Source organism: Maylandia zebra, linkage group LG5 (assembly GCF_041146795.1).
Source record: "Maylandia zebra isolate NMK-2024a linkage group LG5, Mzebra_GT3a, whole genome shotgun sequence".
Classification (NCBI taxonomy): Eukaryota; Metazoa; Chordata; class Actinopteri; order Cichliformes; family Cichlidae; genus Maylandia; species Maylandia zebra.
In genome coordinates, this window is record NC_135171.1 from 22,105,448 (window position 1) to 22,118,411 (window position 12,964).

The 12,964-nt window shown below is 41.5% G+C and overlaps 1 protein-coding gene across 1 annotated transcript in view; it reads left to right on the forward strand.

Moving 5' to 3' along the window:
- The first annotated feature begins 538 nt into the window (after positions 1–538).
- The window catches only part of LOC101481512 (potassium voltage-gated channel subfamily B member 1), a 41,850-nt gene continuing 29,424 nt past the window's right edge, over positions 539–12,964 (forward strand). The window contains exons 1-2 of the mRNA XM_004544822.3: positions 539–858; positions 1,655–2,320. Of these exons, the coding sequence (XP_004544879.1) occupies positions 1,766–2,320 (555 nt within the window). The 5' untranslated portion in view covers positions 539–858; positions 1,655–1,765. The remainder of the gene's footprint in view (positions 859–1,654; positions 2,321–12,964) is intronic.

Genomic DNA, 12,964 nt, shown 5'->3' on the forward strand with positions numbered 1-12,964 from the left:
AGAGAGGATGTCTGTGTCTTAAATCCAGACTGGAAAATGTTCCCGCAGACCTCACTGTAATTGTCTTTTAAATGTTAGCCCATTGTGTGAAGATTAATGAGAAACTTTTACAATACATCAGGCCAAGCCGCAAAACCCAGACTGTCAGATTGTCCTCTCCAAGAGTGAGTTAAGTAGCTGGCCAATCTTCCCTGATGTCAAATATTGTATTTTAATATTTAAGAAGCACTTAAGGATCGAAGAGGTACTTACAGCATGTCTCTTATTTATTGTGATGTGAGTGCAGAGTGCAAGTGTCGGCTTTGAATGACAAGTTGCTTGATTAATGCTAACTCCACAGATTGTCTAACCTGCATGAACTTTGTGAAAGGTTATACTTTGTCCAGTTCTGGCCAGACATGTGAGTTTTGTAGCTCTATAACACTCCAGCACGAAGCACTGATGCACTGAGCTATTACTCTCTGCCTGGGCCCGCGAGGGTTAAACTCACACAGCCTGCGCCGCTGGAGGAGCCCGAGTGAAATCAGCCCCTGCAGGATCCCGTTCACAAAGGCGCCGGCCAGCACGCACGCACACTGTCAGCAGGTGGAGGAGACACACCAGGAGCATTCCCGACTAACTCTCAGGAGCTCTACTTGTTGATTCGCTTCCGGAGCGGTGCACAGGGCAGACTGGACGTGTTGATTGCTGCAAAAAGCACTTATAGTTTTCAACATGTCGGTACGCGGCTCATGATGCCTCCATCAGCTCCCAAAAGAGAGCCGAAGAGCCGGAGAGCAGTAACAAGTTTGAACGCGTTTAGTCTCGAAATGTTGCTGATGCCGCTCCTTGAGGTGAATCGGGATATAAAGAAGACAGGTATGCGTTACGTTTATTTCTTTGTCGTGTGCGATCCTGTTTTAGTTTGTGGTTTAAGTCTTATAAGCTTTGTGATTTTGTAGCGGAGTTCGAGATGCTGTGTCCTGTTCGTTTGGCGTAGCTGGCCATCGTTACAACATGCGCGAGTTCCACTTTCAGCTCATGTGGGTTACTTTAAAATATATATATGTAAATGCAGTTTTGCTGAATGAGTCAGTAGGCATGTTTGACTAAAGGGATAAAAAAAACAACAACTTTATATCTCAATTATTCCTCTTTTGATAATAACTTGTCGTTATGTAAACCCCGGAAAACCCTGCACTACTGTGAGGACAGTCCACAGAATGGTCTTAGAGGATGATACAGTGTGTTATGAGCCCTTAATCAAAGTTGATAATCGGCATTAGCCCAGCTTAATATCACTCCAGAGAACAGTTCAACAACGTATGCTCATAACAACACCTAACACAAGTGCCTTTGGGCCGAGATTGATAGCTGAGACGTTTCAGCACCGGATTTCGTGGACAGCGAAAAGACGGCGGTCCTGGGAGTGATGGACGTTTCAGCACCGGACAGCGCTCGCAAGTGGAATCCAGTTTATCATTGACTCCGCTCCCCCACCCCGCCATCCTTGTCAGCAAGAAAAGCGGCTGTACCTCTTAAAGCTGATTAAAATATCTATTTGGTTCTCTGATGAGTGGATAAACCACCTGACATTGCTATTGTAGGACACCAGCAGTGCCCGTTCAGCAGCACCCACATTAATTTCCCCCCCTTTTCTTCTTCTTTTTGTCAGGCAAAAGAAACGAAAGGGGACCCTGATGCGGTCATCTCCAGGACCATGTTCTTTTAATCCACCATCCTGCATCTTCCAGTGTTTTCAAGTGACCCAGTGACTTGAGTGAAGATGATCAAAACAGGACCTCGGTTGGGCACCACGCTGCCGCCGGATACAATTGACATCATCCGCAGCAAGACCCACTCCCGCCGGGTGAGACTCAACGTTGGGGGTCTTCTCCACGAAGTTCTGTGGAGGACTCTGGATAGGCTGCCCCGCACACGTCTGGGCAAACTACGAGACTGCAACACCCACGACTCTATCTTGGAGATATGCGATGATTATAGCCTGGATACCAACGAGTACTTTTTCGACAGACACCCCGGCGCCTTCACCTCCATCCTCAACTTCTATCGCACTGGGAAGTTGCACATGATGGAGGAAATGTGCGCGCTCTCATTCAGCCAAGAGCTGGACTTCTGGGGCATCGACGAGATCTACCTTGAGTCCTGCTGCCAGGCCAGGTATCACCAGAAAAAGGAGCAGATGAACGAAGAGCTCAAAAGAGAGGCCGAGAACATGAGGGAGAGGGAAGGAGAGGAGTTTACTACCACGTGTTGTTCCGAAAAGAGGAAGAAACTCTGGGACCTCTTGGAAAAGCCAAGCTCATCATTTGCTGCTAAGGTAGTGTGCCACTCAGCATTTTTTTTTTCTTACAGGTGTTCACTTTGGCACAGGAGATCAAGTGAAAGTAGTGGATACTGAGAGATTGTGGCATTAGCAAACAGCCAGCAAGGCTTCTGTCGCTTAAGTTTTAGATAATCGTTTCTCCATATTTGGATCCTGACGACGGGTTTAATTTTAGAAATCTTCTAAAGACAAAAACAACAACAAACCAAAAAAAGAGAGGACGTGAATACCAGTTTAACATCCAGAAGCTGGCGTAAATCTCTCTTTGGGACTGGTTTGATCTAATGTCTGACTTTCTTTTGACCTGAACCAGGGCTTTTAAGCTGTCACTCCCCGCAGCTGTAGCACAGAGGGCAGAAAGAATGAGCGATGGATAGAAAAAGGTGTTGTTGTGCTCAAGAGGTGAACTTCAAAGCTGTCTGCAAAGTTGCTTATTCATCACTCTCTATTCAAATAGTATAGCTGTGGAAACTAATTTTGTTAGCTGTTCTCTGATCAATAATCTAATGCCAACCAGGTGCGCTTTCCTTGGAGAAAGCGCCGGATGCTGTGTTCTCCGGTGAGTCAATTAAACCTCCTTTTGTCTTTTAGCATGAAAACATGACAACTTTCATTATTCCCCTTCACAGGTTCCACTCTAGTGTCTCCCGCGGTAATTACTGAATGTTTGTTTTAAATGGCAACAAAGAGGATGAAGAGTTTCATCAATGTCATAACTGCGAGAAGCCTCCATGTGCACATTATGTATTTTTAGACATCATCACACAACACCTCCTCCTTCCCACTGTCACCCCTCTTGGCTTTATTAGCCACCTCTGTCTCATTTCCAGTTTAGTATTCAATCTTCCAGCTCATTAACAGGCTCACAACACAGTGCAGGAACAAGAGAAGTGCGCTCCTCTGGATCGATGGATGTTGTCGTGTTAACAACTTTTTTAAGTGAACCAACTCGCCAAAGATGTGACTGAATCAGTATTCAGAGTAAATGTTAAAAACAAAACCGGTTCCATGTTAAAGTGTGGCTTTTTGTGAATTCTGCAAATTCCTGTTTAGTGTTTATTTCATTACTAAACAGGGTGAAAAGGAGGTTTTTCCAGACTGAATTTACTTCCTTTTTTGTGTCATCTCAAAATGCCTGAAATATATCTGGAAGACAGGAGAATGCCTCCCCTATGGAACAGCTCACTAAGTATTTTAGAAACAAAAGATCTCATGGCAATATCATTACTCAAAGAAATCTCAAACACCTCCTTGAAACAGGGGTTCCTGCATAATTTATGTAACTCGTCTATTCAAAGAACCTACTCTATCTCTGACCTTGAATTTCTGAAGCTCCTAATTATTTGTCTTTAATATTCAGCCACATTGCTCAAAGAAATTATGTCCCATTATGACACCACCCTCCATTTCTATGCCAGACCTTCTGTCAACACTGGAACAAGCAAGCATTCTTTGTTCATCATGTCAAATCCCATTAACAATGCAGTTTAAACAGATCATGTTTGAAAACACAACAAAATCTTCCTATCTCCAATGAAATGTTTGTCACTGAGGGTGTTATAATTTTAGTGTCTGGCCACATATTTGTGACGATGGCAAAAATCTGTAAAGATCTACCAAGTTCATTTTGATGAGTAGCAATTTCTTTCTTTCTTTATTTACAGGTGATAAATAACAGCCTTCCCCGACTCACCAGTTTAGCAGGCACTCTTTGTTAAATGTTCACATAGAAACATTTCAATATTTATTAGCACCACCCTTTACACTTATTGTTGAGACTGCAGTATTTAATTATAACTGAAAGCCATGTTAAAATATCACAACCTCAGCAACTGCAAAATCATTTTTACATTTACATTTTTACCTGTGATTACTTATTAAAATAGTTTGTTCCCATTTCTTCAGATGACTCTATGTAAAATGCCAAATATCACAGTTTGACAGGCATAAAATAGTGTATTTGCACCAACAAGGTGATTGCCAAAGAGTTATTAGCCAAAAATTTGGCATATCTCAGCACGGTGTGCAGTGTTGAGAAACCTAGACAAATGGAGGACAAAAAAAGAAGTGGCAGGGCTAAAAAAAATCGAACAAAAAAAGACCAAGAGGAGATGAAGAGTATATGAAAGTCATGTCCTTAAGAAAATATCCAGCAAAGACCTGACATAGAACCTGAAAGATGCACCTGGCCCTTCAGTTGATCATCTACTGTTCAGTGAAGCCTCATCAGAAATGTTCTCAGTGGAAGGGCAGCTGCCAAGAAGCCATTCTTAAGGAAGAGAAACAGGTAGAAAAGGCTGAGGTATGCCGCATTACACAGGACCGCACTACGGAGTAAGAAACCCAAATTTCAAATTTCATTGTACAGAGGAGGTCAGGAGAGAGAGATGTTTAACAGCAAGTGTCTACAGCCATCTGTTAAACATGGCGGGTGAAAATATAACAACTAAACTAAAAGAGCAACTCAAAGAACTAAATAAAAATTAGCTACCAGCCTTATATGTTATATTCCACACCTTGTGAATGTAAACAAATTTAACAGGTTTTATTATTATATTAATACATGGAATAATAAACTTGAGCACAGTGAGACTAAATGTGGAAATAAATGATTGAGTCTGAATAAACTGAATCAGCTTCTATTCACTGCTAGTTATAAAACAGAGATCAGAAGCATGACCAAATACTAATTGTTTACATTGCAAATTCACGCATTACAAATTCATGATAAGCTTGTGACATTGTCCACAGCACAATTATTTATGAATAATCAGTTCAATCTGGCATTCGTGTGGAATATTTGAAAACTATTATACACAGGTTTCAAAAAACATTTTGAAGCATCATTTCCAGCTCATGTATTGCCTCTAGGTTCTTTACATGCATTACTGTACTTTTCAACACTGGTACATGACCGTTTTCCACTAAGGCTGTGCCATCGTGCTTGAATTTATTACACAGCCCAATAGTTTGAAATAGGTGGATAATTTATGTCCGTCCGTGCTTATACTAGTATATAGCACTGAGGTAAACACATAAGAACTGTACATGATGAAGACTGTATATACAATTATGGGGCCCCGAAACATTTGAAGGAAAGCAGCTAGAGGGTAGTGGGTGTTGCTGAGACAAATAGAGGCTTTACCTTATGGGGTGTACAGAAAAAAAGTCCAACTGAGGCTAAATAGCAGCCATTAAATGCAATCTTGTTCCTAAAGCTTAATTGAAAAGTTGCATCAGTGAAGTGGCTAGTTCCCAAACACATACTCTGCCTCATTTATTTTTCAGTGCTGATAAATTTTTTATTGCACATTAACAATGCTTGACTTAATGCCAGAGAGACAAGGTGTGATTCAAAATGTCTATAGCCCCAGATGTCTTCATTCTGGGCCTTTTGGAGTTATAACCACCCCCGAGGTTATAACTCTTTTCCCCATTTTTCATATCAAAGCAGTGAAGGACACATGCAGCACTTCATAGTTTGCACTCATGTTTGGGAGAGTTATGAATAGTTTTGCAAACACTCAAGTCTGGATTTGTAATTGGTCCATCCTAAACATAAACTCTCCAGTAATCATTCCATCAGTAACAGATAAGCTCTTGTTGATACAGGCAAGAGTATACCGAATGTTGTAATATTTATAGTAGTGTGGCCTAGTGGCATGAAAGAGTAAGCAGCTGTGAATGAAATCAGGCTATGTAATACGGCAGATCCCAGGAGAGCTTCTGTTGCTCAGCTCTCCCCGAGGTACAGTTCAGTCTCAGAGGAATCATGGCCAATCAATAAATCACTAAGTCAGGATTTGGCATCAAGCAGGCCTTACTCTAAACCGTGAAACAGTTTTCTGAACATTTTGAGCCAAAAGTAGCTATTACCAATATAACAAGTATTTAGCTCAAGCAAATTTAATTGTTTGTTAATTAATTGAATTCTTACTAAGTAGTTAGAAATAATAAAAAAAAACATTTTAAATGCCTTATTTTTATTTGAATCTGCAAGCAACAGGCAGTATCAGAAGGCAAACATATATACTGTAAGCATAGACAGAGCTACGTTAGCTACCTAGCTTGGTTAGCTTGTGCTAATGCTAGTGCTGATCTAATTATTGCTATCAAAAACACAATAAATAATGATAGAATTTCACTACAGCAGCCTTCTTGAACTGCTTATACAGTTGGACACATAAGTCATAGGAAACCATAGCTTTTTTCTCAAATAGTTGTTTTTAAAAATGCTCCAAAAGGCACTGCCACCACAAACACGTTCAAGAGGTCAAATTTAGCAACAGTTAGCGTTTAGCTACCTACTATCATTCAGTTTGGGCATTTTGATATGGGAGCAAGCTTGTAGTGGCCGTTCGAGGAACTGTACTTTCAGCCACTTTGTCAAACTCATTGTTAAGGGTACAGAGGAGGTTGTTAAATGTCGTCTTTGTGGAGGACAGAGTCAAAGGATATTTCATAAACCATAATGATTATTTTCAAACTTAATGCGAGCAGCTGCTGATAGCTGATGCCATGTTAAATTTCATTTAAAAAAAAATGGGGCACATAAAATCTTCCCAAAACAGCCTTTTTTTGACACTCGCACACTTGAAATGTAAGTCCCTGTCTTCTCAGCGCCTTTCGGTGTTGCCTCTGTACACACTGAAGCTGTGGACCAGAACAAGATACTGAGCAATAAAAACTGACACTTCTTTCTTTTGCCTCAGCAGAGGCTATTTGAACTAATTGCATGGAAACATCTCCTCCCAGTGAGCCAGAGACAACCATGACTAGAGGCATTTAACCGAACTTCTTAGCACACATCAGATATGCCCGACTTACTTCTCTGTAAGCACTTTGCTGTGCTGTTTGTGAAGTCTGAGATCACTCTGTGTGTCTGAGGCTATTGGCTCAGAGCACTGTGCTCTATTACCTGCTGCATATTCACCCTACACGGCTCGCCAGATGACTTTTCATACGGATGGGAGGAAATCAGTGGCAAATACATTAAGATATGAAGTATACTGAATTTATTTAAGAAACGCTCTAGGAAAGCCTAAGATGTATGACTTCCCAAGGGCCATTGTCTGCTGATACTGTTGCCCTGCATGAGGGAATTCACTCCACCTCCAGTAGTGTGTCACAGGGAGCGCAGGAGGATCGAAAGAGATGTGGCAGTACAGTAACGGTGACTCTGTTGTTGTTTTCAGCAGGAGCTTTGTAATGGAACAGAGAGCCGCCTCTGTCTCTGTGCAGCTCTTTCTCGCCCTACCTTGCTTGTGCTGTTTCTGTGTGTAAATATATGCTTAAAATCACACTTAGAGCTATAGAACCGTCTGCATTTTATGAGTTGCTTTCTGGAGTCGTTGCAGAGTGAAGCAGCTCTTCCATTGTGCTTAGGTGAGCTTTCAATAGCCATAAATCAATGGTACACAGTTTCACAGCTGCCAGGCTGATTGCAGTGCCATATAGCATTAACTGGGATAACACAGAGTCACGAGGTTCTCATCCTTGCTCTTCCATCATGCTCCCTGTCACACTCTCATTATTTAAATGCAAATAATCTGATCGGCATATAAGCAATCGTTATTGTGCAAACTATAAACAAAGATTGAAAGGATGCTATAACTGTATTACTTTTATTTGTGTAAATGGAAATAGATAATATCTCACAATCACACATTTAGGAAAATTCCTCTTAAAACTGGTGCCACAACACTAAGATAGAGTGATGTACATTTTTGTGCTCCCTTAGAAGAAATCTGGCTTGCGCTGTGTCAACTACACAGGCTCTAATTAAGCTGTGCTCTAAACTTAGGCATCAGCATTATTGATCTATAACAAGCCTTTGATGCTGTTTGATCAGCTGGCAGAAATTCACCTTAGGAAGTAATTGTCCCATCAGAGTGGCTGCTAATCTATAGAGAAGATCTGCCCATCTGTGAGCCGCAGACATGTGGATTAAATTGTTTGTGTAGTGGTCGCAGTGTGTTCCATATGCATCTTCTGTGGTAAGCCTGAATGATTTAACAGAGACTTCAAAGCATTATGTTGCAAGCAGCACTTCCTCCTTGCATAAGAGCTAAGGTTTAGTTAAGGTGATTCTTGAAAGCTTTATTACTACTTTCTAGCATAACAAAGTTGAGATCTTGAAGAACTGCACTGTTCATGGAAGGAAAACCACGTTTCAAGGAGCGGAGCTTCTATAAATGGCTTCCCTCATTGATGAAGGTGCTGTGTTTCCAACATGAACACGCTGCTCAATTTGCCTGCCAGTATCTGTCTTCTCCTTCTGGACCTCTTTTATGGTTGGCTAATTATGTGACTATACAAATCACTCTATGCACAAGGCTGCTATGCATTAGCTAGTTTGTCCCATGCACTGGGTCATATATGTTTTCTATCTGAAGTAATGACATGTAAACCAGCATAATTAGTGTCACGAGCTGACAGCAGCCTAAGATTTCACACAACATGTTAATGAGTTCATTTAGAAACTCTGGTTAATTAAACACCTCTGGCATACGCTCGGTGTCTTCCTCGGCTCTACTCATTATAAGTGTGGGTTTTTTCCCATATTTATGCATCGCATGACTGGGTGTGAATGAAAGGTTAATAATTGCTAATCAGTGCTTGCTCATTACCATCAACAGTTGCAGCTACAGCCACCTGTATTCAGTTGAAAAGCTCTAAAAGCCCATTGTACACCAGCAGCTTTTTCCTGTCAGCCAAAAATAAACACTCGGTTGGGAAACAATGAGCCAGGCGTTTGGTGAAGGGCAAATGAAGAAGAGCGAATATTAGACAGAAACACGACTTCATCGGTGTCTGCTGGGAACTGGTGGCTGAAAAGTTTCTACATTAGCTTACAAGGCATTTCATTTTCAATAAAAGCGATTCTTGACCACATGCCATACGGCTGAGAGCGGCTGGCCCGGGCTCGAGTCCGACCCTTTGCCTCATGTCTTCCCCCCTCTCTCTTTGCCCCTGCTTTCCTGTCCTCTTCTCACTGCATCTCTCAAATAAAGCTGAAAAAGTAAAAATAATAATTTTCGTGGGATACAATAATTCAGTGAAGTGAGCAGGTAGAGTTAATACACTCAACAAAAATATAAACGCAACACCTTTGTTACTGCTCCCATTCCCCATGGGATGGACGTAGAGACCTAAAATTCATTCCAGATACACAATATAACCATCCCTCCCAAACAGTGGTCACAAATCAGTCCAAATGTGTGGTAGTGGGCACATCTGCTATATTGAGATAATCCATCCCACCTCACAGGTGTGCCACATCAGGATGCTGATCTGACATCATGAGTAGTGCACAGGTGTACCTCAGACTGCCCACAACAAAAGGCCACCCTAGAATGTGCAGTTTTTTGCGCTATTGGGGGTCTGGGGACCCAGAACCGGTCAGTATCTGGTGTGACCACCATTTGCCTCATGCAGTGCAACACATCGTCGCATGGAGTCTATCAGATTGTCAATTGTGGCCTGTGGAATGTTGGTCCACTCCACTTCAATGGCTGTGCGAGGTTGTTGGATATTCGTGGGAACTGGTACACGCTGTCGTATACGCCGGTCAAGCACATCCCGAACATGCTCAATGGGTGACATGTCCGGTGAGTATGCTGGCCATGCAAGAACTGGGACATTCTCAGCTGCCATCTGCCCTGAACAATGTGAACCATGATTCATCCGTGAAGCGCACACCTCTCCAACGTGCCAGACGCCATCGAATGTGAGCATTTGCCCACACAAGTCTGTTACGGCGACGAGCTGGAGTCAGGTCAAGACCCCGATGAGGACGACGGGCATGCAGTTGAGCGTCCCTGAGATGGTTTCTGACAGTTTGTGCAGAAATTGTTTGGTTGTGCAAACCAATTGTTCCAGCAGCTGTCTGGGTGGCTGGTCTCAGACGATCTTGGAGGTGAACCTGCTGGATGTGGAGGTCCTGGGCTGGTGTGGTTACACGAGGTCTGCGGTTGTGAGGCCGGTTGGATGTGCTGCCATATTCTCTGAAACGCCTGTGGAGACGGCTTATGGTTGAGAAATGAACATTCAATGCACGGGCGACAGATCTGGTTGACATTCCTGCTGTCAGCATGCCAATTGCACGCTCCCTCATTGCTTGTGGCATCTGTGGCATTTTGCTGTGAGACAAAACTGCACATTCCAGGGTGGCCTTTTGTTGTGGGCAGTCTGAGGTACACCTGTGCACTACTCATGATGTCAGATCAGCATCCTGATGTGGCACACCTGTGAGGTGGGATGGATTATCTCAATATAGCAGATGTGCCCACTACCACACATTTGGAATGATTTGTGACCACTGTTTGGGAGGGATGGTTATATTGTGTATCTGGAATGAATTTTAGGTCTTTACGTCCATCCCATGGGGAATGGGAGCAGTAACAAAGGTGTTGCGTTTATATTTTTGTTGAGTGTAAATATTGTAATTCAGTAAAGGAAAGAGTGCTTCCTCCTACTTTTAGGAAGAAGTAGGCAAATGAAGGCTTCTGAAAGCTTTCATTACTGGTTTCCATGGAGGGAGGTGATCTACTACGCTACATTAGCTTATCACACAAACCAGCTGGGGCTCGCATACACATGCACCACACAGTCTAACTATATAGTACGTCTTTTTGTTAGACCTACAAAAAGCCATGTTTTATTTTTAGTACAATGCCTTAGCTTATTTTTCGCATGCTCCTCGCTGATGTAACTGGGTTTGTAGCTGCAGAAGTTTTCACTGATGCTGACATTTAAAAGGTGACAGGTCAATAGCAATGGGATGGAGGCATGACTACTTTAATGCAGAACTTCATTCATTATTCAGGCAGACTTGTCAGTAAGAGAACATCACTCAAGAAGATGCAGAGTGGTGTGGGGACCTGTGATACAACAGAACTTTCCAGAGAGTTGGATGTTTGAACCCAAACTAATTTCCTGCTACAGCTTTTTTTTTTTTTTTTACGCTACATTTGCCAGTGAGGTTTTCATTGCTCCCTTGGCGGGCTGTGATTGAAAAGGTCAGTTTCTAGCCACCCTCTAAGAAAAGACTGGCTAATGTCATGAAATTCTGTTGTCAGTCCAGTGCATTTCTTGTTTTTTTGACAGAAGATATATATTCCTGTGGAGCTTAAACCTGTGTAATTAGTCTCTGAGGCATTACAGGCTGTTCTTTACATGACGCTCTTTGATGTTAATCCTCTGCCTTCATCCTAACTGAAGTGCTACACGTGTGTTAACTCACTCCTGTTCAGGTGGTGACAGCAGAAGATAAAAATGTTTTTTGCATTTCATCCTCAAGCACCTAGCTTTCAAACAATTGGTGAAGAAGCACAATGAAGTAACAAGGACGTTCAGGGCTCAACTGATTGGACGTCAGCATGACTTTCTGTTTTGACAGCTGCAGAATCCAGAAAATAAACCTTCCCAGTGTTGTGTTTCTAGAAACTAGCCTCAATATTAATGTGTAACTTAACCCAAGAAGTTAACATGTTGTTATTATAATGAAATTTTGGTGTGGTGGTCTTTTCCACGTAACTTGCCAAGGGACTGGAGATATAAATCAGCTTTAAACTCTGGGACAAAATATTAAATGTCCCTTTATTCAATGAAACCAATATATTTGTTAATTAACAGCTGTAAGCATTAACATCCACAGCTAAGCCCATAAACTGTAATCTAAATTTGGTGTGGTATGCCAAGTTTAGTTATAGCCCACTGGTGGCTCTAAAAATGGTTGCACATTACAAAAAACAATCACTTATGTCCTGAGGTGCATAAAAAGCTGATGATTGGTCTAGCAGTGGGCTACATTAATATGAACTCAGGACAAGATGAGGTCTCAGACTAGAAATATGCATTTTTAGTGAAAAGCCCATTGTCACAGCTTTTCATTGACAACTTATACGGTTGCTCTATGACAACAACAGGATGTGCATTTCCCGTACGAAAGCTTACTCGATGTCTTTTTTCTGGTATTAAAAAAATATGTTTATGCCTTTCATGTGTACAGTATCTACGCGTACTTTATTTTTCTGTCTCACTGTGCGCTGCTCTGGACTGTCACAGTACAAAATGAGGGCAAAATAAACCTGCGATATGCTTTCATACACTCCAAAAATATTTATGCCCAAAATGCAGACTTCAAATAATTTGTTTACATATATTCTTTTCCATGTAATTTTGTTAGCACAGTGTAAAATATTAAAAATTACGGAATCTCATCAGATTAAATATATTTGTTGGGTACAGATTCAGTTTATATCAAGCATATTTTCCTTAATGATTAATTATTTGAGTAAATAAACCATCAATTTCTTTATATTATACTTAAATTATTGCTTCATGCATATGAGGGCCTATAATTAATTTTTGTGTGTGCGTATATCTAATATTCAGTGCTGGAATAGTACAAACCCTCCTTCGTATGTTGTTTTAATCAATGTAACATTTACACTTAATGCCCTGCAGAACCTTCACTTTTGACCCACTTAGCCTGAATTTTCCTTCAGGAACAATGTCTTGATGTTGGATCTCTTGGCAAGTGTTTAATTCTTGAGAAAAAAGAACGACTCTTCCTAAATGATTTCTTCTCAGTGAAAGAGCAGACAGAGAAATGTAGTGTAATTACACTCCTGC